Source organism: Neolamprologus brichardi, chromosome 22, assembly GCF_056152115.1.
Source record: "Neolamprologus brichardi isolate AB-2024 chromosome 22, ASM5615211v1, whole genome shotgun sequence".
Taxonomy (NCBI): Eukaryota; Metazoa; Chordata; class Actinopteri; order Cichliformes; family Cichlidae; genus Neolamprologus; species Neolamprologus brichardi.
The window spans coordinates 7,090,307-7,114,379 of NC_142124.1; the positions used below are offsets into that span (position 1 = coordinate 7,090,307).

Genomic DNA, 24,073 nt, shown 5'->3' on the forward strand with positions numbered 1-24,073 from the left:
TGTTTGAACTTTAGTTTATCACTGGCTCATGGGAAATTGCATATCTGTATACTGCATGCTGTTTAGTGCACAGAATTTGGGAAAAAATGTTATGAATGTAGTTTGTAGACAATGAAGAATGCAGGACTGAAGGAGCTGAAGAAATTTCATAGTCAAGAAAGGTTTTATGTCCACGTGGCTGCTGAAATTAAAGATAATTTTGATAACAAAGACATTTCAAGACAGCTGCCAGTGGTGAGAATGACTTGCTGTCATGAAGATTGTGTTAGATGACCAAAAAGCTCCATAAGAGAAACTAATTGAATCTTTCTTTTAAATGCTTCAAAGTGCTATATACAGATTCAACATGTTTCATATCCATCAGCTAAAGTGATAAATACATGGATGATTTCACATAGCATTGCAGTAATCTGATAACTTGGTTATATCCTAGCAGCCACAACATTCCTGATAATTCAGTCTGTTAAGAACGTTTAAATTTCAATGCAAATATCATACCAGCTGTATGTTTGGTTGTTCACTGCACACACGAAGCTGCGCTGTGTTCAGACAGCCTCTTCTTGTAGCCGGTCTGAAGCTTTTTCAGCCGTGTTTTCAAACACTTCAGACCACAAAGGACAGCCAGCGAGGCTTGGCTACACGTGACCCTGTCTTCAGCTCACCTGTTGCACTTCCTTGGATAACTTTAGGTGGGTACTACTGTTGCACATTGAAAACACCCTACAATGCTTCCTACTTTGGAGAAGCACTGACCCGATCATCTAACAGTCACATTATCATCATATTATTAAAGCAGAAAAAAGGTATGATGGCTTATATCCAAGTGCTGGACATTACTCCAGCTTTCAACATAACAGCTTTACTCACTGCAATGAGGTAATGTTATGTGTCAGTAGTTTAATATTGCCTGTTTAAATAAAATTAAAACTAACAAAAGATGTCAGAACTGGCAAATGGAAGTTAGATGTAATATACTGCTGATAGTATCTGTTGCAAACAAATTATTTTCCTAATATCGTCTTGTTTTTAATATACATAGAACTGTTCAAATAAGTGAAAATGTTAGCCAGTTGTAAACTTCTATAAAATTACTGGTTATTTCTGACATCAAACTTGTAGGTGCATGACCCAGAGACCCAGTTTAAGATTGCTGTTCCTCAAAATATTATCCCCAGGTCACCTCAGTGGGTGAGCAGTCGACCATATGCCTCATGGCCAGAGAGCAGTAGGCCCAGTAGTTCTGAATCATGGCCCTTTGCTGCATGTCTTCCCCACTTCCCTGTCTATCTACACTTTCTCTATTCAATAACAGCTAAAAGGCCAAATATATATATATATATATATATATATATATATATATATCCAGCTAAGTCCTAAAAACCTTCTAAATTAACTAAATCTATCAACACAATTCTTTAAAAAATACTACCATGACACAATATTTGGAAAAGATAGGAATTAAAGTGAGTTAAAATTAAGTATCAAACTTTAACAGCAGCACACGCAGCGCTAAAATGCTGACCCTGGAAGTTTTAGCTTTTGTAGAGGCTAATTTTATAATATCCTTCAGAAATCTCAGCTGAAGGAATACCTTCCACAAAGACATGCAGCTACAGGAATGAAGACCTAAAGAAATCTTTGCAGTAAAACTCAACAGAACCACAAGTCAAAACATTTAATGTGCATAATACAGGATCATAGCAATGTCTAATGTGTCAGTAATTTAATTTAGCTAGGGGCTGAGTAGCAGGAAAATCAGCTGTTAGCAGGAAAATGGCACACACTAGTTTTACCTTTCACTGAGAATCTAAATATTGTAATGCAGGGGATTCTTAATATGTTCATTTATATAACAAGGATAACTACGAAAAACAATAAGGTTGTTAATTCTTACTCAGGAATTAACACCTTTAAGTAATGAACACTTGAACATCCTTTTTGTTTTTTTATTTGCACTTATTTACACTTTATTATAATTTTTTTTAAACAACCACATTGTTTAGGTTAAAGGTTTGGCCGTCATCTACCTCTTTAATGAGCCTTTCTTCGTCTGTCCCATTGAAATAGGTTGATTTGTACACTGAATGCAGCAGTGGTTATTTAGAGAGCAGAGAAAACAGCTTCTGACTGCGAGTTATGCTGCTTGTGTACTTGTGAACAGATGAGTCTCTTATGTGTGTGTATATATATATATATATCTGTGTCTGTACACACACACACACACACACACACACAGTGACTGAGTGCAATGGTGTTCGTGTTTCATGAATATTATTACAAGGCTCACAGAGCAAATGAGTGCTCCTGCCCACTTGACACACACCCTCTTGTAACCCAAGGATATAGGTCACCTCTTTTGTTAGTTTGTTTTCTGCTTCTTCCTCTGAGGATTTTCATCCAACCTGATAGTTATAGCCCTGATGCTCTCTAGCTACAGTTTATCACCTGTTTACTCCTTGAAATGATACAATTTTTATGATTTATCACCGACATATGAGTGATATTAATGTGTAATAACTTTTGTCTCTGCTAAGCAGCTGGTCTTCATCCTAAATAATACTGACATAAAGTTTCCTGTTTTACAATAAAGGACTGATCAAATCAATACTGTACACTGCATCACGCCAGCTCTGCAAACCTTTAAAGTTACCCGGTGTAGATAGTGAAAAAAAATTATATATACAATAATATACAGTGAAGAAATAAAAGTCCCATCTTTGATCTGAACTGTCTCTATCATGATCATTACTGTACTCAAGCCTTTGCTCAAAATTCTTCCTGAGTTTCCAAACTCATATAAATCCAGAAAAGTGTCAGTCCCATCTCTCAGTCCTGTGGAGAGCTGTGTAGGTGAGGGCGTAATACCAATTGCATAGTTGTCAAGGAGCAAATGGAAACATGCCTTGCATGTATCGGTGTGACTCAAGCAGCTTTGACAAAACAGCGGTAGTTAGTTTCTTAGAAATGGAACTGTTCTACACACAAGGATGGGGGTTGGTGCTAGCTGCTTAGCATGCTAACTTCAGTAGATATCTTTGCGACACAGTGCATACTCATCCATCATTTCCGATGCCCCTTTTTTTTCTAATTTAACCTTGCAACAGGGGGGTTCTGTAACCAAACAAACTTCCAGCACAGAAAAATGAAGCCAGTATGTCAGGTCCAAAAACTGCAGTTCCTGTAGTGGCCACTTGAGGCTCACTCCAAAAGCACCGGTCCCTATACTTCCATGTTAAAATGCCCAACTTTACAGCCATAAAAAACTCTACAAACAGCGATATTTTTTTAAACATATATATAATACTCGAGTTAGGGGCATTAACAGTCTCATCATTCAGTAAGCTGGAACCACTCTGTGTCGGCTAGGCATAAGTCACTGAACTGAACCTCGTCACCATATTTGTGCTATCAGTGTTTTTGGACATTTTTTAGCATTGGCCTCTAAATGACAAAAATATTGCCTATTGTGTGATTCAGAGCATCTAAGATGCTTGTGCTTCAATTTTGGTAAGTGTTATTTATTTTTGTTTTTCTAGCAGTTGACACTAATCAGTTGATATTGTTATGGAGATCCGATTGTTAACCAGATTGTTAGGGTTAGCTGATAACTTAGCACCTCGTGTTTTAATGCAAATATAGTTATGTCTAGAAAAGTGATGGAAAAAACCAACATGTCATCAGTCAAAACCGTCTGTGATACCATCCGATGGACATTTATAACATCTGTGCTGAAACAAGATGATGATATTTGGCATCCTGGAAATGGGTGAGTACTGGGCTGGTGAATCATTCTCCTACTGAGGTACAAAGTAGCCCAATATTCCTAAAGGGTACATTCTAGCTGGTTAGTTTGCTCTCTTGAATATATACCAATGCAACACAGCGCACAGATATCCACCCGTTTTTTAATGGTTTATCTAACTTTAGGTTGTAGGGAGGCTGGACCCTCTCCAAGGTGACAAAGAGCAAAAGGCATGAAGCACCCTGGACAGGTGACCAGAGCGAGATAGATGGCCATACACTCTGACATTCACGCCTACAGCCAGTCTAGATTCACCACTGTGGATGAAAAACACACAGAGACACCAGAACACCGGGCTGACCAGGAGGTTTGGACCCAAAACCGTCTTGCTGTGTGGCAACAATGCCAAACGCTGCACCACCCATTTTCATATATTCATATTAAAGTGATAACAGATGAACGCCGATTAATTCTTTCCACACACAGCTCAGATTTTGTAAAATACTCAAATATAAAAGTGCCATGTAGTAAATTTTAAAACACGGTTATGGATATTGTGCGTTGTGTTTGCCTTCTCTTTATCTCCTCCTGCCTCTTTATGTGAGTAAAGTCTTAGAAGCCCATGAGGGCTGAGCACCCTCAGGTGTGTGACACTTGAATGAAAGTATTCTATTCATACAGACACACGCACAACCAGGAATACACTAACAAACATCTGTTAGAATATAAAAGAGAGGAGATGCCTTATAGCAGTGCAGCTCCACTCATTACGACACACACACACACACACACATCCCTTTCTTATCCCCCATAACAGCCACACCGAAACGCCTTTCCTCTGGCATACACACACACCCTCTCTCAATCTTCTACCCACTTATTCTCTCAACGCAACACGCGCACACACACACTCTCTCTACCTCTTTCTTCCAAATCACACACGCACACACCATCTCTCAATCTCCTACCCGATTACACCCACGCGCTAAAATCCCTTTTTGCACACGTCCCCAATACACACATCTCCTACCTTCCCTAAAACCCTTTTCGTTTCCTCTGACTCTGACACACACACACACACAGGGCTCTCTTTTTGTCAACCACTAACCCCTCCATCCTCCCCCCGTCCCTCCCCCTCCTCCCAGTAATCTGGCTGGCCCGTGGCCTCCTCTCTCTCGCTCCACTGTTCTGTGTGATAGAATATCGATCGGTTTGCCTCGGCTCGGCGTGGAGCAGGAGGAGGGGGCGGCTGTAGGGCTATAGGGAGAGCGTGTGTGCGAGTATATATGTGTGTGTGTGTGTGTTGGATGTTTTGGGGTGGAGGGGAGGCAATGGTCAGACATGCTCCAAGGTTGTTACCACAGCAACAGAGGGATGGGTCAGAGGGTTGCCATGGCACCTAGGTCGCAGGGTCAGGGTGTGGGTCCTGGAGGGCTCTTGTTCTGCGGTTGTATGTATGTGTGTTTGTGTTAATAGGAAGGGAGGGGGAGACGGAGGTGTCCAGTCCAGCTATATTGGGTGTGTTAATAATGAATGGTGTTGTATGTGGTCGCTGTCTCTTTCTCTCCCCCTCCATCGGTGTCTGTCTTCTTCCTCGGCCCGCGCGCTTGTTTTGTCGCCGCAACAATATATGAAGCTGTAGCACATCGGCTCGGTTCAGGTGCACTTTATTTATTTTTTTTTAGAAAAATCAACTTAAATGAAAAAGATTGTCTCAGTCCAGCAGGAGTGTGAATCTAGATTAAAATAACCCCCACACACCTCATTTTTTTAGTGTAACAGCACACCCATAAATCAGCCAACACACATATGTTGTTTAAACAAATACAGCTGATGTGGCTCAGCGTACATTAAGAACAACATAAGCAGCTTTACATTAAAAAAAAATCTAAATTTCTCAATAAACAGAAATACAGGCCTGACGTGACATTTTTATTTTCATCACGTTTCTCCTCGTACGTTCACGGCTCCTTTGGCTCACGTTAAAATGCTGCTGCAGAGGGAATTTAATCACCACGTTTGGAGAGTTATTTAACTGTTATCTTTGCACTTTTTATCTGGTGTTGTTAAAAGTGTTTATTTCTTATGCATGCATCATCTTCATTTCATTCAAGTTTAACACTTTAACAATTCTCCTTAAATCCATTATATTAAAAAAGGTTAGACAATTATTTTGGGTGCATTTTTTATTTTTTTTAACAGCTCATGTTCCTACCCTATGAATCCGGAAGTGCACATTCCAGGCTGTTATCAGTTTTGAGCTTATGTTTCTGCCATTCCCTAAAAGAAGAAGTGCGACAGCTTTTAGCACCGTCACATATTAACCCGCTCTAGTCCTGTTTTCATGACCGAGCGAGCCTCGTGTTTAGAGTTACTCAGTCTTTAATTACACCTGCTGGATGAGGCCAGAGACTGTTTTCACTTCCTCCTTCCTCGGCGGCGTGAATTCTGTCCTCTTCATTTTATTTTTCACGATGCAAGGAGCCACAGCGACTACAGTGTACACAAAAAGACAGAATCCGACATCAGCACGCCAGCAAAGGTAAAACTGAGCCAAACGGTGTTCATACAGAGCCATGAAATCAAATACAAAACCTCTGCATTAAAACAAAAAACTTTGGAATTCATTCCTAAATAAATTCCTACATTTTTCCATAATTATTGAGGACATATTCAAGCTGCACTTCATAATTTTCATATAAACATGCGCCGATTTATGCAGAATGGTGGCACAGAACAACAAACGTCACACTTGTCGTCTCAGATTTTCAACAAGAAAAGAAGGCTGAATACATTTTTGAAATCTTGCATTTGATAAGATCATACACCTGGTTTTATGATACTGTGTCCAAGCTGTGTGCGTGCCACTTCTCAGCCCTAAAGTCAGTTAAATACAACGACGGATGCTCGAGTGACAATGTTGCCAAGCTGTGGTTCAGAATACAAATTCAGATCCAGCTTGACTTATCTGGTCAAAAGCACCTTAGTAGTGAGATTTCCTTTTTTTAGATTTTAAGCCAGTGGACCAAATAGGATCTTAAAGTCACAAGGCGTCCGTGCAAAGCCAATCTCTCAGCACTGCGGACCCTCAGCACCTTCTCCTCCCATACCCTGCACTACCACTGCAGGGTTATCAAACAGTCCCCGTGCAGCTTGGACGACTACATGTGTGACTGATTTCCGGCACATTTCAGCGCCACTGCTGATGTTTGCCATGTGTGCATGTAAGAAAACTTCGAGGCAAGGAATGAATATGAATCCAGGTTTAACCATTACTCACCGAGCATCACTGGCACCATGACTCTACTCCAGTAAAGCAGATAAAACAGGTTATGCATCATGGAATATTCAAATAATATCCTGTTTTGGGCAGAAGGCAGAAAGAAATCAGATACACTTAGTAGGTAAATATAGGCAAGTACAGGTAAGTATAACACATCATAATTCAGGTTTGACTACATCCTGCAAATTAAGTTTCCCTCTGTGAGTGATTTATTCTGTGAAATTATACTTTACTGTAGATTAAAATAAGCAAACTGAATGATCAGTGACTTAACTAATGAGAGTAGTCCCAAAAAAATGTGTATCAATTTGATCAACTATTGTTCAGTTCTGCAAATGTGTCACAAAACAACTAGTTGATTCATTTATAATATGTCAGACTGACTGATCACTGATCTGGAGGATGTGTATCTGTTTCTTTCATAATTTCCTTTCATTTTAGTCTACCCTCCAAATAATTTTGGAAAATATATGTTTGTTTTTCTATTGTTGTTGTTTTGGGTTTTTTTTGTGTGTCTCCCTGCCCTAGTGAATAGTTACAAAATCAATTTACTTTATTAAACTCAAGCTGAGTACGAGAAGGAAGAACATCCGCAAGAACCGATTGAATGAGTCGTCAGGCGATCTGGCGGCGTTGGGATCTCTGAAGTCAGGTGGAGGAGGGCAGCAGTTCAGGCATCTGAGCACACGGTGGCGCTCGAAGCCCTCCAGCCGTCTAAACAACGGCCTACAGGTAGATGGAAAAAAACAATCAGCTTTCACCACTGATTTTTGAACACAATCAGCGCAATCTGATTATTATTAGTAGTATAGTAGTAGTAGTATTAGTGTTGTTTGTGTAAGTTTGGTCATAAGTTCCTTTGTAAGTGCGCATGCGCCATTAGCATGCTGCCTGCTGTAACCTATAATTTCCTTCGGGATTAATAAAGTATTCTGATTCTGAGTATTCGTGTTATTATTGGTCGTGGTGCTTTTAATATTGAAGGACTGCACATGAAACAATTTCCAAAAGTTTTTAAGAAAATGTTTCGTATTTGTCAAAAGCCAGCGATTATGTGGAGCCACAGTTTATCTGGAAGTAAACTCACCGAGTAGCTCTAAACACATCTCAGAAATCTCTTCAAACGAACCGACAGACAACCCGCATAAACGTGTTTACAGACCTCAGGTTGCAAAGCTGGGCGACCCTTGGAGATCCTTCCTCCCTGAGTAAGATCTCCGTATCCTCCATGTGGTCCGATTATTTTCGACTGTAGATCTTTTAACGCAGTTTTTTTGTTTGTTTGTTTGTTTCTGTAAAGTTTCTGTTGAGACTTGTTGAAGCTTCGTGTTTTGTTAAGTTTTCTCGAACATCACTTCCTTGTTGGTGTCGAAGCGCTCATGACGGGAAGTTTCTGCCCACAGAAAGGGTAGTGGGAGGAGAGAGTGGACGTTTTGAAACTTTGATGGCTTCAGGGCAGAAGGCAGAAATAGTCTCACATTTGATGTGACTTAAGTAATCTTTATGCAGACTTACAGTTTTGGAAATTTCTTGTGTTACAACAGACAGTTTATGAATTATAACCAAAAACATACATGTTGGGGAAAAATAGTTTTGATGTATTTTATATTGATGATGAAAATTATTTTATGTGACTTCCAGGACTTGGTAGAAGAAATTTCAAAAGCCAAAAATCACATATTTTGACTGCGTTGAGGTCTAGGCTTAGGGTTAAGTTACTTACCAAAGATGACTTAAAAGGGTTAATCAGCTGTTCACACAGAAGCCTCCAGTTTCCCCAAAAGATGCTGACAAGCCTCCGAGCATCGAGTCTGCAAAATGTTTCTTTATTTAGTCACATTTTTCAGTGTACATTGATCCACCTTAGATATAACTTGCTGGTTTTTAATTGCTGCACTAGCCTTGATGTTAGCAGTCAGGAGGAATGTGTAAATATTCTTTAGTCTTAAGCGACATAAATAAACTTGTGACACTGGTTACTACTGCAGGAGAATATGAACTGGTTTGTGCGTCCTTATTTCCATCACTGTACCCTTGTTAATTATCGCTGTATTCACAGATCATTACGATTTAATTTAAACACTGCTCGGCTGCTCTCGTGCTGTGTTCCCCAAGGTCACCGGCAGAAAGTGTTTGTTGCACTTGGGCCTATTTTGCAATGATATTTTAAATAACACAGTAAGTGGAGTTATTAAGAATAAATTAGTGGTGGCTGAATTTCTTGTTGCACTGTTAAGGCAATCTAAAGGACACTGTTAATATTATTAGTAACAGTTCTATTTTTCTAGCTGTTAGGTTAAACGTCTGCAGTGATAAAGGCCTTTTCAGCGTTGGGTGAACCCTGATGGCGGAGGGGTCAGGGCTGTAACGTAGCTCTGCAGCTGTGGCCCTCTGCCTCACGTTACTCCTCTCACTTCACTTCCTACTGAGCTGCTGGATCTTTCAAAGGCATTAAAACCACCCAGGAATTATTTAAGAAAAGTACAAGACCCACTAAGAATTACAGCATTCTCTCAAAATAATTCCACCACAAAGAAATTGGGACATATTTACACAGGGTCCCCTTCACGGAGTGTTATCTATAACGTGTACAAGGGGGAGGGCCACAGTGACTTAAAGGGCCACACTGAATCACGAACATGATTACAGTGAAAGTATTATTAGTGTAACAAGTCAACACTTAAATTAGGAAACAGCCCAGCATGCAGCAGTTCGCCGTATAGGTCAGTGGTGAACACACTGCATTAAACAGCAGCACAGACTCGCTGTAGTGACTCGGCTTGAGATTCCTCAGCTCGATTCTGCCTGTTGTTGATTTTTGGTGTTTTGTTGTTTTCTTTTTAGGACATCGCAGGCTGAACTGTAACATTTGCCCATCTATGATCCTTCTACTCCAGTCGGTTTAATTTATAATGCCCCATATCACAAAACTTTGTCAGGGGCCTTTGGATGATTTTCATAATTTCATTGAGTCAGCGCACAACTTAACATTTACAGGACATGTTTATTTTGTATCTTGAATAGTTTCAATTAAAATGAGTAAAATTTAGGATTTGCCTTGAGTGTTGGAAAAGCAGGATGATGGTGGGGAAAGTAGCTTGTTTCACCTTTGCTGACTTTGCCTCTACCTTCTGTCCAGGTCATTTCTTCATTTCTTTTTCCAGCTGTGAGGTGTGTTTTCTGCTTTAATGATGGTTACAATGTGTGTTTCTTTTTCTTTCTCTATGACCTTAATATAACTTTTATTAGATGGGAGAGAAATCACTTTCCCAGATGCTGAAGCACTGTCTGCCATGAGCTGAGCCTCATCACCTGCTGCTGCTGCTGCTGTTGTACACACACACACACACACAAACACACACTCAAGAGCACACATAAAAACGCACGTGCCCCCCCCGCCCCACCCTTTGCTGGTTGCAGTCTCAACTCCAGTCGCCATGGAAACAGCTAAGATGCTGAGTGAAGGAGAGGTACGGGATGTGTGTGTTGGTTGGTGTGTGTGTGTGAGAGAGAGAGAGAGACAGAGAGAGAGACTGTGAAGTTATAGAAAAACCCTCTGAAGGACACGTATGGATTAAAGGTGAGTATGTCTTATCGACAGTTTCTGAATACACACACACTTAATTTGACACCACAGTAAAAATATGCCTGAATGGTTTCCACAAATAGAAATATTTTACTCTGTTTTTTTACTCTTATATGTTTTTTTCTTTTCTTTCTGAACATTTTTGTTCTCCTCGACGCCCATTTGCTCTCGTTTTCCTCACCTGCTCGCCTCTGACACCAACATCAACCCTTTCACTTAAAAGCACCTGACATCTCATTGCTTTAACATTTATGCCATTAGTGACTTAAAACTATTAACACACTATCCTGTGTATTGAGCAGCGCAGAAGCCCCTTCTCTATCTCTATCGCTCTCTCTCTCTCTTACCTGCTTTCTTTCTATGTCTCTCGGCCTCTCCCTCTTTCCCCTTTCTTCGCCTCCCAGAAAAGCCAGATGGGCCGGAGCTCTTTTTATTCTTGAGGCCTGGTGCACGTGCCGAGGACACTGGGCCTCACAGCGTTTAATTCACAAGCTTTAGACGCCTCCTTCTTTTAACCCCCTGTGACCAACACCATCACCCACCTCCCTCCTTCCCTCCCCAACTCTCTTTCTGTTTCTTGTCCTTCCCAGCCCCTTCTATTCTACTCTATTATCTCCTCTTCACTTACACTCTTTTCTCTTCTGCCCTGCTCTGTTTTGTACTGTTTTTGTCAAGTTTTACTTTCCCTCCTTTCTCTTTCTGCCCCCCCCCCCCCCCCCCCAAAAGATCTTATGTTTTCTGTTTAATGCTGTTTTGCCTGTTCTTAAAAATGTTTTACACAGAATTGGTATTCACTGTTCACTATCCACGTGCCTCCAATTTAGACAGTTTTCCACTTTTTTCTTTTTTCTTCTGACACCACTGGCCAAAACAATATGTAAAATAACTGAAGTCTTATAATCAAACTTATAAATGAAATACATCGTTTATATGTTTATTCACCTGAAGCAACATTTCCCAGTAAATGCTGATTTTTAACTCAATATATTTAATTAATATATGAGACACACATAAATACAAATCTGTAGGACATATAACACTTGATTTCTGAGGTTGCTTTAATTTTAATATATTTAAAGAGCAAGTCCTGCAAACATGCATGAAAAAGTGCACGCTCATATTCAGTCACTTTGCTTCCAGACTTACAACTTAATACTTCCAATGTGTAAAGAAAATCTGGCACGATGGTGAAGCCTTCAACGTTATCCATAAAATATATATCTGCTGGTTACAGGATGAAACATTAAGGAGGTGGAGGGAGGCAGAAGTCGATGCTGAGTGCCGGTTGAACTGCTGCCTGCAGGCTAGTTTGACCTCCTCCTCCTCCCCTCTTACAAAGCCACTGAACCTGACAGAGGGATGTTACAGCTAGACATTTCAAACACTGCCCAGAGTCAAAGTGACTGATGTGCACCGCATGCCTTTTAATTGGCTGAGCTGCTGTGAAACGGGATTAAATCTGATTAATTGGTCAAATGGTAAAGGAGAAGGACATTGCAGTATAAGCAGGTGCGGGTCACCTCGAGGCTTCAGGTGATGTCAGAGCGCATTTTCTGGTTTTTCTTTTTCCAACATTTTTCACTCTGTTGATTTTTCAAAAGGAAAGTTTTTTTTTTGAAGGTGGTCTCGATTCTACCAACTTACAGCTCCAGAGTAAGCTATTCTGTCCTCGTCTCAGCACCCGGCCTGAAAGGTAAACGGGTCACCCAGAGGAAACTGGATTATTTAGTGCTGCCTGAGTCTAATTGTTATTGAATGCGCTGAGTATTTATTCGGGATTATTCGGGGTTAACGTGGAAATAATGAGGTTGACCATCTCGAGGCTGTGTTCGGGAAATCGATAAACACACTGAGTTAATTACGGTAAATCAATTAAAAAGGGGGAGAGGGTGCTCTGAGAGCAAACACCCCACCAGGCCAGAGACACGAGAAGGGTCACAAGAAGAGGAAACTGACGTCCCCTTTCTTTGGTGGCTCTAGAATAAAGAGGAAGCGCTTTATGGTGTGTTTTCTATAGGGTATGAGCTCCCATATCAGTGTGTTTTATGATCCAGACTTTTCTTTCTCTATCTCTTTCAAACACACCCACGCACACGTGCCCACACGTGGCAGCAATTGACACCAAACAAAAGCCCGTTTTCTCCCTCCTCACTCTCCTCTGGCTCATCCTGACAGACTCCCTGACACGCGTTTGGCTTTCCTCTAAAAACTCCGAGGCTGCAGGTAAATTAATGGAAATCCTATCGGTCAGGGGTGTGAAACACACACACACACACACACACACACACACACACACACACACACACACACACACACACACACACACACACACACACAGGTCAGTGGGATTTTCACCCTGATCTCGAGTCGCATTGTAAACACACCCACCCACCCAAACACACGCACACCCCCAAAAATCTGCTGCCCATTAAAACCCTTGCACGAGGACGCGCGCTGGATGCAACGCTGGTCCCGCTAATACAGCCACAAACGCCGATCAATAAATTGCCCAGGCTGTAATTATTTCATCGCCATGCACGTTTGCACGTCTGCACACACACTTCACCAACCAGACGTTTTTCCCCCCAAAAAACATATTTTTAAACTAAGCCTCAAAATTAATTTCAATCCAAATCCAAATTATTATATCAGTTGCTACTTGATGAGTAGTTACCTCAGATATAATGTGATATAAAACTTTTTTAAACCACCACTTTAACTTATTTGTATTTTACCCACACCCAGGTATGTTTTTAATAAAAAATAAATATAATAACCTACAAAAACCGCATAACTGGGTTATCACACAGTCACATTTTTAATTTGATGTTTCCAACATAGAGACAGCTGATTATTGAATATCTGCTGGAGTCTCCTTTTAACAATAAATGTGACAAATGTGATTGTGACCTGATGGAAAACAGAAGCTGCACTTTCAGTGTAATTATTGCACGTGTTGCTGTCTTTTGATATATTAAACAAAAAATGACGTTCAATCATTTCGTTTTCTTTTTTTTTTTTTTTTTAAAAAAAGGCCTATTTTTATTCAAATTTACCTAAAAATGGAAATTTAAAATAGTTATTATTTTTGATTGGGGCAATTTGTGCGCTACTTTGTCGAGTTGAAACGAAAAGAAGACGCTCAATCTTGTGCGCAAAATTCCGAAGTATTTGCTTATATGCAAATAAGCCTCACTCAAAAGAAAAAGAGAAGAAGGCCATAATCTGTGACGATAAATCCAGGATATTAATGCTGCACACAATATTTATTCAGTCTGCACTTATTTCCTTAGATTTCGCTAAAGTCTGTTTTATGCATTGGATGTAAATGGCCTGCCAGGTTCACCGGAAGAACGGAAGCGAGGTTAAATATTTCTCACTGAAAAACAAAAAAAATCAAAATTAGAGAAATATTTTTAGAATAAATAATTATTTATTTAAAGCAGATAAGTGTAAGAAAACGAAATTAAAATCTTGACTAAATGATTTTAAAAAGAAATCAAACGTCCTTCTACAAAACAACCAGCCAGGCGTGTCTCATTTTATGATTGTCATTTTTTTTTTGCATAATTGAAATGTATTCAAATAATATGCATTTGGATATTGCTTTGCAAACAAAGTTAAAGATATATAGTAACTGATCTGATTGTTGTTTTTAATCCTCTTTGAAATCGCCCAGACTTTTTTTTTATGTCCATTTGTCATCGATCGATTTTCCATCCACACTGCGACACTTTCATTTAAATTGATGAATAATAACAATTTTATATCTGGAGGGCCACATATCCCCCTGGCACCAAACACAACCTTTATAATTCCCACTCCAAATTCTGAACATTTACTATTATTTTTTATATATAAAGAATAATATCGAAATAAACATTTAAACTCGACATTCGGTTGTCTGGTTCCTGATAAGTGAAGGCCTTAATTGGGCTATACTGACAAACTGGAGAAAAAGAATATTATTTATTTGGTGTTTATAGGTTTTATTTATGGAAGAAAAAAAAAAGTAACCGCGCTTGAATCGTAAAACAGCTGTTTGCATAAATTGTGCAGACAAATCTGGAAATCCAAGACATCCGGAGAGACTCTTGATAAACTCTTACTTACAGGAAACCTGTTTAAAACATCAATAACGGCGCAGGAGCCATTATGTGATTATGTGGTGCTGGCGGTTCTTTATTTTTATTATAAAAGCTATTGCCTTTTTCATCAATTTGCAAGGAGCGTCTGTCACTGCTGGCCCCGCAGCCGCAGACGCTCTGACCCCCGGGTCAAAGGTCAGCTAGCCACTCCACCGTTACTGCAGCTCATCAGCCGCTGCCAGCAGCAGAGGAGCCGACTCGTTTTAAAATATAGACAAGTGTCACGTGGAGGTTATAGCGACTGTTTTTCCTTTAGAAAATACAGTAAATTATGAAGAAGTATACAAACAAACTAGGAGACGTGGAGTTGCAACGCTTAGAAGATATCCCTCCGCCTGTAGGAACAGCGTCGCGGACTCACAGGTGAGTGTTCTGCGCATTGATATTTAAATTAGCCCTTAGCTTTCCAGCTACCTGTTTATCAGGTAAATTTACCGGAAAATTTCCCCGAAATTTTAAAGTTTACACAAAAAACATTAGTGTCAGTCTCTCTGTTACCTACTCGCCCAAACACACTCGGTGTGAGGAGAAGACTTGGCATAATTAGATGGTTTATTGGTGAAGGCTAAATCCTTCCTTTAGCCTCACAGCACTTGAAATAGTCCCCGTTTTATTGTGGCTAATAGCCTGACGTTAAGGCTTCACGAGGCCTTTTAAAGCTTTTTAAAAGCCAAATCGTTTTTATGTTCACTTGTGAAAAACACGGTGGTTCCAGCCGTACTGAACCATGCCAGCAGCAGGTTTCTGCAGATTAACTGTAGTTGTAATAAACACAACAATTATCAAATAAGTCAAATTATTAAGAAGGCATGCTCCCAAAAAAAAAAAAAAAAAAAAAAGCAAATTGTCTAATGTCCTGATGAGGAATTTCATATTGTGACTGTATTGTACATAATGTAAGTCTACTGATGGTTAAATGCAGATAAACACGTGAAATATTTGTGAAGGAACTGAGAAAGTATGAAAATATGGTGGCAGTGAAGTGTCGCTGAGCTGTGACTGCAGGCTGTTAAATAATATTTCCTCATTGCTCCGTGGAAAATAAGGATCAGGACTGCCCAGTGACTGATAAGAAAGAAAAGCCCCTCACATACAGACGCCCCCTCTTCTTCCACCCTCTGGTGTCCCTGTCATCTCTGTGGAAGGTTTTAAATTAATTAATTTCATATTGACTGATAACATCAATAAATATTTGTGTATGAGAAATTCTTGCAATCAGCTTGAAGTAAACAGTTAAATCTAAACTCCAGATAACAAGCTGCTTTCTCCCGATGTCACACAGTATTCTGGGTAATGTCTGATTTATGAACCTCAGCCATCATCACAGTCATTGCATATTGACTCTCATCATTGTGTTTATTGACATCTGTGTGAACCTCATAATAGTCGTCATTTGATCAGTGTTCCTCAATAAATACTGCAACTGAAGCATGGGAGGTCAGGGAAACAGTAACTCCCTCGGATTGATTTCCAATAATCTGGTCGCTGCCTGTGTGATCCGCAGGCTGCAGGCTGCGGGGAATTGTCAGCTCCTGTCCTCATGCCTGTTTCCTTGGCGACTGGCGTGGCGATAATAGCCGTTAATGAGATATTAACCCCAAATAGGGACGAAGACAGGAAGTCATGAGCGTTTGTGGAAAACGCTTCAGTCGGGATTCGTCAATGGACGACCCCGACCTGATCAATATTGTTTTGTTATTCAGCGACGGTAACAACCGGTGAGACCCCCGGTCGCTTTGGAACTCGGGAGGTAAATCCAATTCTTCAGTATGGATGCATGGAAACATGAGAGGAAGCATTAAAGCGCAGACAAATAATCCAATCACATAGAAAAAATATAGATACAGCATACAGCACCACACACACACACACACACACACACACACACATAACAGAATTATATGGCTGGCTCTTTGTCCAGCTGGTTAGGATGGAAGCAGGCGATTGCACCCTGCAGGTCAAAGGTCAACTTCATCCCAGACACCTGACCTCATCCACCAAAGGTTGACCTCCCTGGATCAGGAGTGTGTGTGTGTGTGTCTGTGTGTATGGGTGTAAGTGTGAGAGTAGAAAGGGAGGGTGGACGATAAGGAGAGAAACATGTGAATTATTGCCAAATGGTGAACATAAAAATTGAAGTGCGTCTGCGTCTGTGTGTGATTGCCGCAGATGGCCGCGGATGAGAGGTTAACAAATTTGAAGATATTTATGATTTCAAGATGAGAAAAAATGTTATTTCGTGTTAGTTTGCGTCCGAGTACGAAATCCTGCCCGCGTCTTAAACTTGGATTTTCTCATTCGGAGCCGAGAGGCGTGATATAGAGACAAGAAGTAGATGAACTGAGAAAGGATGACAAATTAGAGACAAAGCAAAGGACAAGTAGAGGGAAGCTGGTTAAAGAAAAACAATGACAGATCGGTGGATAGTTGCAGCTGCAGCTTTTCCTCTTCCTTCACCATCGTTTCATTTTTCTTTTACTTTCTCCTTCTGTCCTTCTGCTCCTCCGTCCCTCCATCCCCGCATCTCACTGCAGCTTTCTGGCAAATTATCACCTGACCTTGACTCATGTGACCCCCCCCCCCCCCCCCCCCTCCAAATGAACACACACACACACACAAATACAGCACACACAGGCTTGTAGATACTGCACTTGCAGCAAGTTGCACATAGTCGAGTACATGGTCAAATTTACAGAGATGTCAATAAATTCCTAGATTTTATGTTTTAGTCATCTCTAAAAGTAGATTTAAAACTTATCTTTCTTTTAGAAGTGCCCTGTGTCCATTTTACATCATGTTTCTTCTAATATGCTGCACAAACACATTGAATATGTCACTATAGTAAGAGTAATGTAAATAATTTATCCTTATTTACCTTGGGTCTGGTGCATGCATTTTTTAAAATGTTTTTGTGTTGATTATTTTCTACAAAAATGAAATATTTAATATGGTAGGAAAACAGTCTGCGGAGGGAAAGCTCACCCCACAATAATACATATTTTAGCTAATAGTTACGTAGCGTTACTTATCCATCTACACTGTTTAGGTTCGAGCTGCGCTGTTTTGAAGATGCTGGCTGCAGAGTCGAATGCTTTCTCTTCAGTGTAGTGGGGCTTCATGGCATCTTCCATGTGGTACTCAAAGTACCAAAAAATACACCGTAAAAAAACTGAGAATCGGTGTCCCCTTCCTGAAACGATGACCTGGTTACTAAAGTAATCCAACACCCTTTTGGGCAGTTTTTTGTGCACCTGCTCACTGTGTCACTGCACGGGAGGAAGTGTGAATACGCACCACGAGAGGCTTGTGTTCATGACATTGTGACAGCATCTAAACGTGTATTGCACCCCCCTCAGCACAGCTGTAATGTTGCCTATTTCCACTCTGCCTGGGTGGGTGTAGTTCAGTAGAAAAAGTAATAATTCCAGCATGAAACTCCTCTCGCAATAAGATTTGTGGATTTTTTTTTCTTTGAGTTACCTGGTTAGGGGACTTGTGCGTTTTTTGATGATTTGAACAGCACAAAGTGAGTGTCATCTAGGTCCATTATAATCAAGAGCGGGCCCACATCTCTCGACAGCCGAAATGCCCAAAACTGGGAAACCAAAATAATTTTGAGGAAATGTGATTTTAAAGTGTGTTTCTAAACTTGAAATCTTAAATGCAAAAAGAACGGTAGCTCTCTTGATCAAGTGTTTGGACCTTTTTATTAATCTTTTGAAATTAACAAATGGAATAAAGTTTTTATAAATGAATGACATCTAAAGTGCTCATGGTATTTGCAGGGAATAACTACACCCAAAGGATGGTGCCAGTAAGCTGCCTCCGTCCACGTCTCTCTCCAAGTTCTTGCACACCAATCTCGTCATCCCAGAGGTTCAAAGATGAAGGTGAGTAGGTGGGAGGAGGCGGAGGGGGGTGGTAGACGAGGGGATGTAGGATAAAAGCAGGGTGGAAATACGCCTGGCCGAGCACTTGTGTTTCCATCCCTCCCCTTCACCCCTCCTTTCCTCCCCAAAAAGCATTCTTTCCCTTCTTCCAGCTCTCATTCACCCTTTAATCCCTCGCTACTCCACTGCATATGTTTCCTAATCCGGAGTGTGTGGGAGGCCCACCCTCACCCCTCCCCGTGCCCCCTCCTCATCCACCTCCGCCCTTGCCTTTCTCTTGGTGGCTGTAATGCTGTAACCTGCCTCTATTCCTCTTTCTTTTAGCCCCAGACTCGCTCTCTCTTTCTTTCTGCGGCTCTTATCGTTAGACAGCAGTGCGGCTCCAGCCTGCCCCCAACCAATCCTCTGATTTCGGAGCCCTTCAACCACTCCTTTCTTTTTTTGTTCATTTCTTGCTTTTTTCCCCCCTCCTCGTTACTTGTGTGGTTATTGCGTCTGTTTTGTTTTGTTTTCTCGGTTTTATCCAGATCTCCTGGGAAATACACTTGCCATGCTTAAACATGAAAAATTGCTCAATATATGGTTTAACTGGAGCAGGGTCTTTTTTTAACTTTACGCAGAAACTAAAACCCTTAAATTAAACCAGAACCCTATTATAATTAATCGAATGTGTAAAGTAGACAATTTTTAATATTAATTTGGGATTTAAATTTTTACATTTATCAAATAATTTTCAAGGATATTAAAACTGCTGTTGCCTCTTCTTCTTTCTGTTCAGCACTTTTTCCCTCTTGCAAGCTGTCTAATTTTTTTCTCAGGTGATTTTGTTCTCTCTCTTCTCCCTCATTTCAGCTGCTCTTGTAACACACACACACACACACAGGCTTTTTGTCCTGGTTCTTCTCTTGCTTTAGCCCATTACTGAATAGTGTTCCCGGAGCCTTTTGTGGAGCCTTGTATAGGCACATGCCAAGTCAAGTTATTTCAGAGCGATTTCAATGGAATTACCCCCCAAAATAATCTCCTTTTGCTCCCCCCCCCATTTCCACAAAAAAGTAAGAAAGGGCGGAAGAAAAGAAGGGAATAATGTAAAATGAACCAGCACCCTTGACACAAAATAAGCCTTTACTTCCACACGAGAGGGACATGAGAATATGAAAAGATCAGAGTGTGCATATTAAAAGATGCACAGAGGAATTTGGATAAAAAATGTGGATAAAAGGAGAGTTCTCCCTCAGCAAAGCCAGCTTACCCTGTTTTTTTTCTGTTATTTTTACGTGAATAATGGAGATTACTCACCTTTATACACTGACAGAGGTTTTTAGGATTTAGGTCTTTGGTCTGTGGAAGTGTAAGTTGAAAGAGGTCTTTAAAAGGACCCACACACGGGGACACTTTATGAGAATTTTTTATTCCTGCAGGTTGGGGTAAATTGATCTTAATAAACTATTTAGTATGCAGGAAGCAGACCTTAGACACGCCAAAGAGATATCCAGAGGTGCAGTGGATGTAACACATGTGTCAAATTTCTGGTTCAGCAGCATTCATAGCGTCACTTCCCTGGAGGTCAAGGGTCAAAGCCTCAGCGCCCACATAGTACATGTAATAAAACTGAATGATGGCTGTTTTCAAATTAGCCTTAAATTAACCATGACTGTAGGATTTTTATTGTGTGTATTTTATATGTATGTTCCAAGAGAGTTCCTGAAAAAGAGATCGGTTGTATTTTATTTATTTTCTTTTTATGAATGAAGTGATTCGGTGGATAGCACCGCGTGGATTCTCTCCAGATACACAGGCTTGCATTTAAAGTCCAAAGACATGCAGTTAGTGCGGTTAGGTAAACTGGTGATTGTAATTTGCCCATAGGTGTGACTGTGAGTGTGAATGGTTATTTGTCCGTCCTTGTTACCCTGCAATAGATCAATGACCTGTCCTGGGCGTTAGGGTGCCAGATGGGCTGCGCCGAGTATTTCAGAAGCTGATGATCTACTGGGATATGTCCACATGGCCATCTTTATGGTTTGCAGTCTGAAAAAGAGAAAATATCCAGTGAGCATTAGGTCTCTGGGGGGAAATGCCTTGTTGGTGTTAGAGGTCAGAGCACATAGGAAGGCAACAGTAACACGCTTTTTCATTTTGTTGCAACCAAGGTATGCACAAAAGCATCTCTGAATGCACACCACATTAAACGATGACGCAGATGGAGTAGAGAAGCAGAAAGCCACACTGGCTGCCGTGTCAGCAAAGAACAGGATGGGTCTAATGGGTCTTGATTTCTGCTGCAGCATTCAGACAGTAGGGTTAGAATTTAGCATAGCATCAATCCATCCAGCCTCGTATCAACAGTTCAGGCTGCTGGTGGTTTAATGTTATAGGAGATATTTTATTGGGATACTTTGGTCCCCTCACCCCTTAGTACCAACTGTAATTATCCTTTAAACACCAGTCCATGTTCATCCCTTTATGACCACAGTGTACCCAGTGAATCTACCCATCTTCTGATGGCTGTTTCTAGCAGCATAACCTGCCAGGATAACCCCATATTTTCATGAACACGACAGTGAGTTTGCTGTTCTTAAATGGCCTCCATAGACACCAGATCTCAATCTAAGAGAGCACCTTTGGGATTTGGTGGAATTGGAGATTCACACCATGAATGTGTTCTTTAAATCTGCAGCAGCTGTGTGATGCTATCATGTCAGCATGGAGCAGAATCTCAGAAGAATGTTTGTAGCACTTTGTTGAATTCGTGTCAGGAATAGTTAAGGTAATTCTGAAAGCAAAAAGGTCCAATTTAGAGGCAGATGGATATATTTTGTTATTACCTTAGAAGTTAATTTTATTTGGTTTATTTTTATTTGCTTCTAGAGCCAGCAGACGTCTCTTAAGATGAACTTTCTGGAAGCTGCAGAGTTTTTGAATTGTAAATATTACTAGTTTCAAAGTGCTTAAAATCCAGATGTTCTTACCAGTAACGATTGAAACATATACTGTTAGAAAGAGGGGATTTGTGAGCTTTATGTGGTTGCCTGTAGGTTGCACAACAACAACAGTGACTCCAGACCTGCTCGCAAAAGTTTGGGACGAGTTTAACTATCGTATGGACATATGGACGCATCCAAATGTGCATACACTGAGCACCTGTGAAACCTACGTTTTTTTAATGTAAAAGTTTGCATTCAGTCATATATTTTAAAATTTAAGTACTCATTACTTTGAAAAAAAATAGCTTTTGATTCAGATGGTTTAGGGTGATGAGACGGTGTTTAAAGTTTGAAAATGTGCATTTAGCACATTTAAGTCAAAATGGATAAATGTAATCGCGTGTCTTCTTCTTAGATATTAGATATTTATTAGATATTTATTAGATATTTTTTGATAACACTTTACTGCTGGCCCCCTTATTTGGCGCTTTTGTGCAATGTAAGTGCTTAAACGGGGCCTTGCATGATCATTTCCAGAGTTTTTGTTTATGTTTTAAAGCCAACTTTCTTCTGATTGGCTGCCCCTCATAGACACAATGGTAGAATAGCATGTGCTGGTACCGCTGTTCCTACACTTATTACTGAGTTCGGGTTCCTCGGGTGACCATATTAGGATATTCACAGTTTTTTCTACTGTTTCTATCCAAGAGTAGAAAAAAATCTGTCTGAAATCGAGGATTCTAATGTCAGAGCTTTCAGCTTACAGGAATAACATTGTTGGAAACTTTGGGCATGTTTAATATAAACATCCAAAACTTTGACACTGTGTGTGGTAGAAAATAATGAAAGCCTAAAATATCTGTTAACAGTTATAAACTGTCAGAGAAAACTTTCTTACTATTTCAAGAGAAACTAAGGAAAAATAATTATACTGTCCTTTATTTATTTATGATATATGTCCCTATGGATGCCTGCATGATGAATTGTTTACACTAGTATTATTGATAAGCATTTATGTGTTACAGCAACATTGCTTCTTGTAAAATATTTATTGCCTGTTGCATGATGTAAAGCTTTAAAGGGGTGCTATAGGCAAAGGCTAATACATCTTCATTCATGTTTATTTGTGCAGCAAAGTAACCGCTAAGAACGCACACACATGAGCACTCGCAGTGTCCCAGAATCCATGAGCGTACATGTTGTTTACTGTAAATCTACAAGGAAATGCGTATGATAGTGTGCTCCACGTATGTGCTGGTGCACAGACGCGTGCAAGCCGCCTTCGGGCATTCACATACGTGTTTCTCTGCGTGTTCATCAATACATATATATATCTCCATGTGTGTGAGTGTGTGTCAGTGCCAAGTGTCATATCGATAGGTTAATAGCTGCGGTGTCAGATTCAGTAACTCTCTGATTAGTTGACAGTTCACTAATCCACACACCATCCTGAGTTATTGGCCTGGCCCATTGATTTCCAGCCTGCCAGCCAAGCCAGGAGGAACTCGGGGGTCGTAAGAGAGCCTGCCGTTATTGATTGGCCCCAGATCAACCCCACCACCACCTCCACATACCGTGCAAACCAATGCAGCTGCAGTCCTACAGCATGCAGCCTTACCATGCCTTCAGATAGAGTCTGTCTGTGTCTGTGGCTCTGGTTCTTCCACCTATCCACACTCTTTTGCTCTCTTTTTCAGTGTGCTACTGGGTGTATTTGTGTCATGTTGTGGTATCATCTCCATCAATCAATTTTTATTATTTTTTTTTGTGAAGACTGAAATATTTTTTTATTGATAGACTTCACAAGTTGTAGGAGTCATCTCACCCCTCTCTACCTGCTCTGTGTTTGCCAATACTTTCACATCCTTTCATCTGTATCTGTGCAAGTGATACTTCTCCCAAAATCTTTCGCATCTCAAAGACTTGAAAAGTGACTGTAACGCTTTTGTCGGGTTACATTTTTACCGAGAAGATGGTTGTAATCCGTTTAAAATCATGAATGTTACAGTAGACTGTGACTGTGGCGTGAAACAGTGTTTACATTTGAAATCACGTGAGTTTGTTCACTTAAATTTGAGCCTCTAAAAATAGGAAGCTATGTATAAAAATGGCTGCAGTTCCTAAACATTTGGTGCCAAATTTGTGGAAAACCTGATGAATAAAGCTGAACACCTGCACTTCAATCATAGGTTGATTGTTTGATTCAATTCAGTTCAATTCAATTTTATTTATATAGCGCCAAATCACAACAAAAGTCGCCTCAAGGCGCTTCATAGATACAGAGAAAAACCCAACAATCATATGACCCCCTATGAGCAAGCACTTTGGCGACAGTGGGAAGGAAAAACTCCCTTTTAACAGGAAGAAACCTCCGGCAGAACCAGGCTCAGGGAGGGGCGGGGCCATCTGCTGCGACCGGTTGGGGTGAGAGAAGGAAGACAGGATAAAGACATGCTGTGGAAGAGAGACAGAGATTAATAACGGATATGATTCAATA

At 40.4% G+C, this 24,073-nt stretch overlaps 2 protein-coding genes across 2 annotated transcripts in view; one reads left to right on the forward strand and one right to left on the reverse strand.

The window, feature by feature from the left end:
- Positions 1-5,399: 5,399 nt before the first annotated feature.
- Positions 5,400-8,765, reverse strand: LOC148096667 (uncharacterized). The gene is made up of 5 exons (XM_087835027.1): positions 8,749-8,765; positions 8,188-8,418; positions 7,578-7,751; positions 7,023-7,102; positions 5,400-6,235 (listed from the first exon to the last, which is right to left on the reverse strand). The coding sequence occupies exons 2-5, from the start codon at positions 8,253-8,255 to the stop codon at positions 6,129-6,131; spliced, it is 429 nt and encodes a 142-aa protein (XP_087691153.1). The 5' UTR covers positions 8,256-8,418; positions 8,749-8,765; the 3' UTR covers positions 5,400-6,128.
- A 6,160-nt stretch (positions 8,766-14,925) lies between these two features.
- The window catches only part of pou2f2a (POU class 2 homeobox 2a), an 87,744-nt gene continuing 78,596 nt past the window's right edge, over positions 14,926-24,073 (forward strand). The window contains exons 1-2 of the mRNA XM_006794445.3: positions 14,926-15,122; positions 18,545-18,649. Of these exons, the coding sequence (XP_006794508.2) occupies positions 18,565-18,649 (85 nt within the window). The 5' untranslated portion in view covers positions 14,926-15,122; positions 18,545-18,564. The remainder of the gene's footprint in view (positions 15,123-18,544; positions 18,650-24,073) is intronic.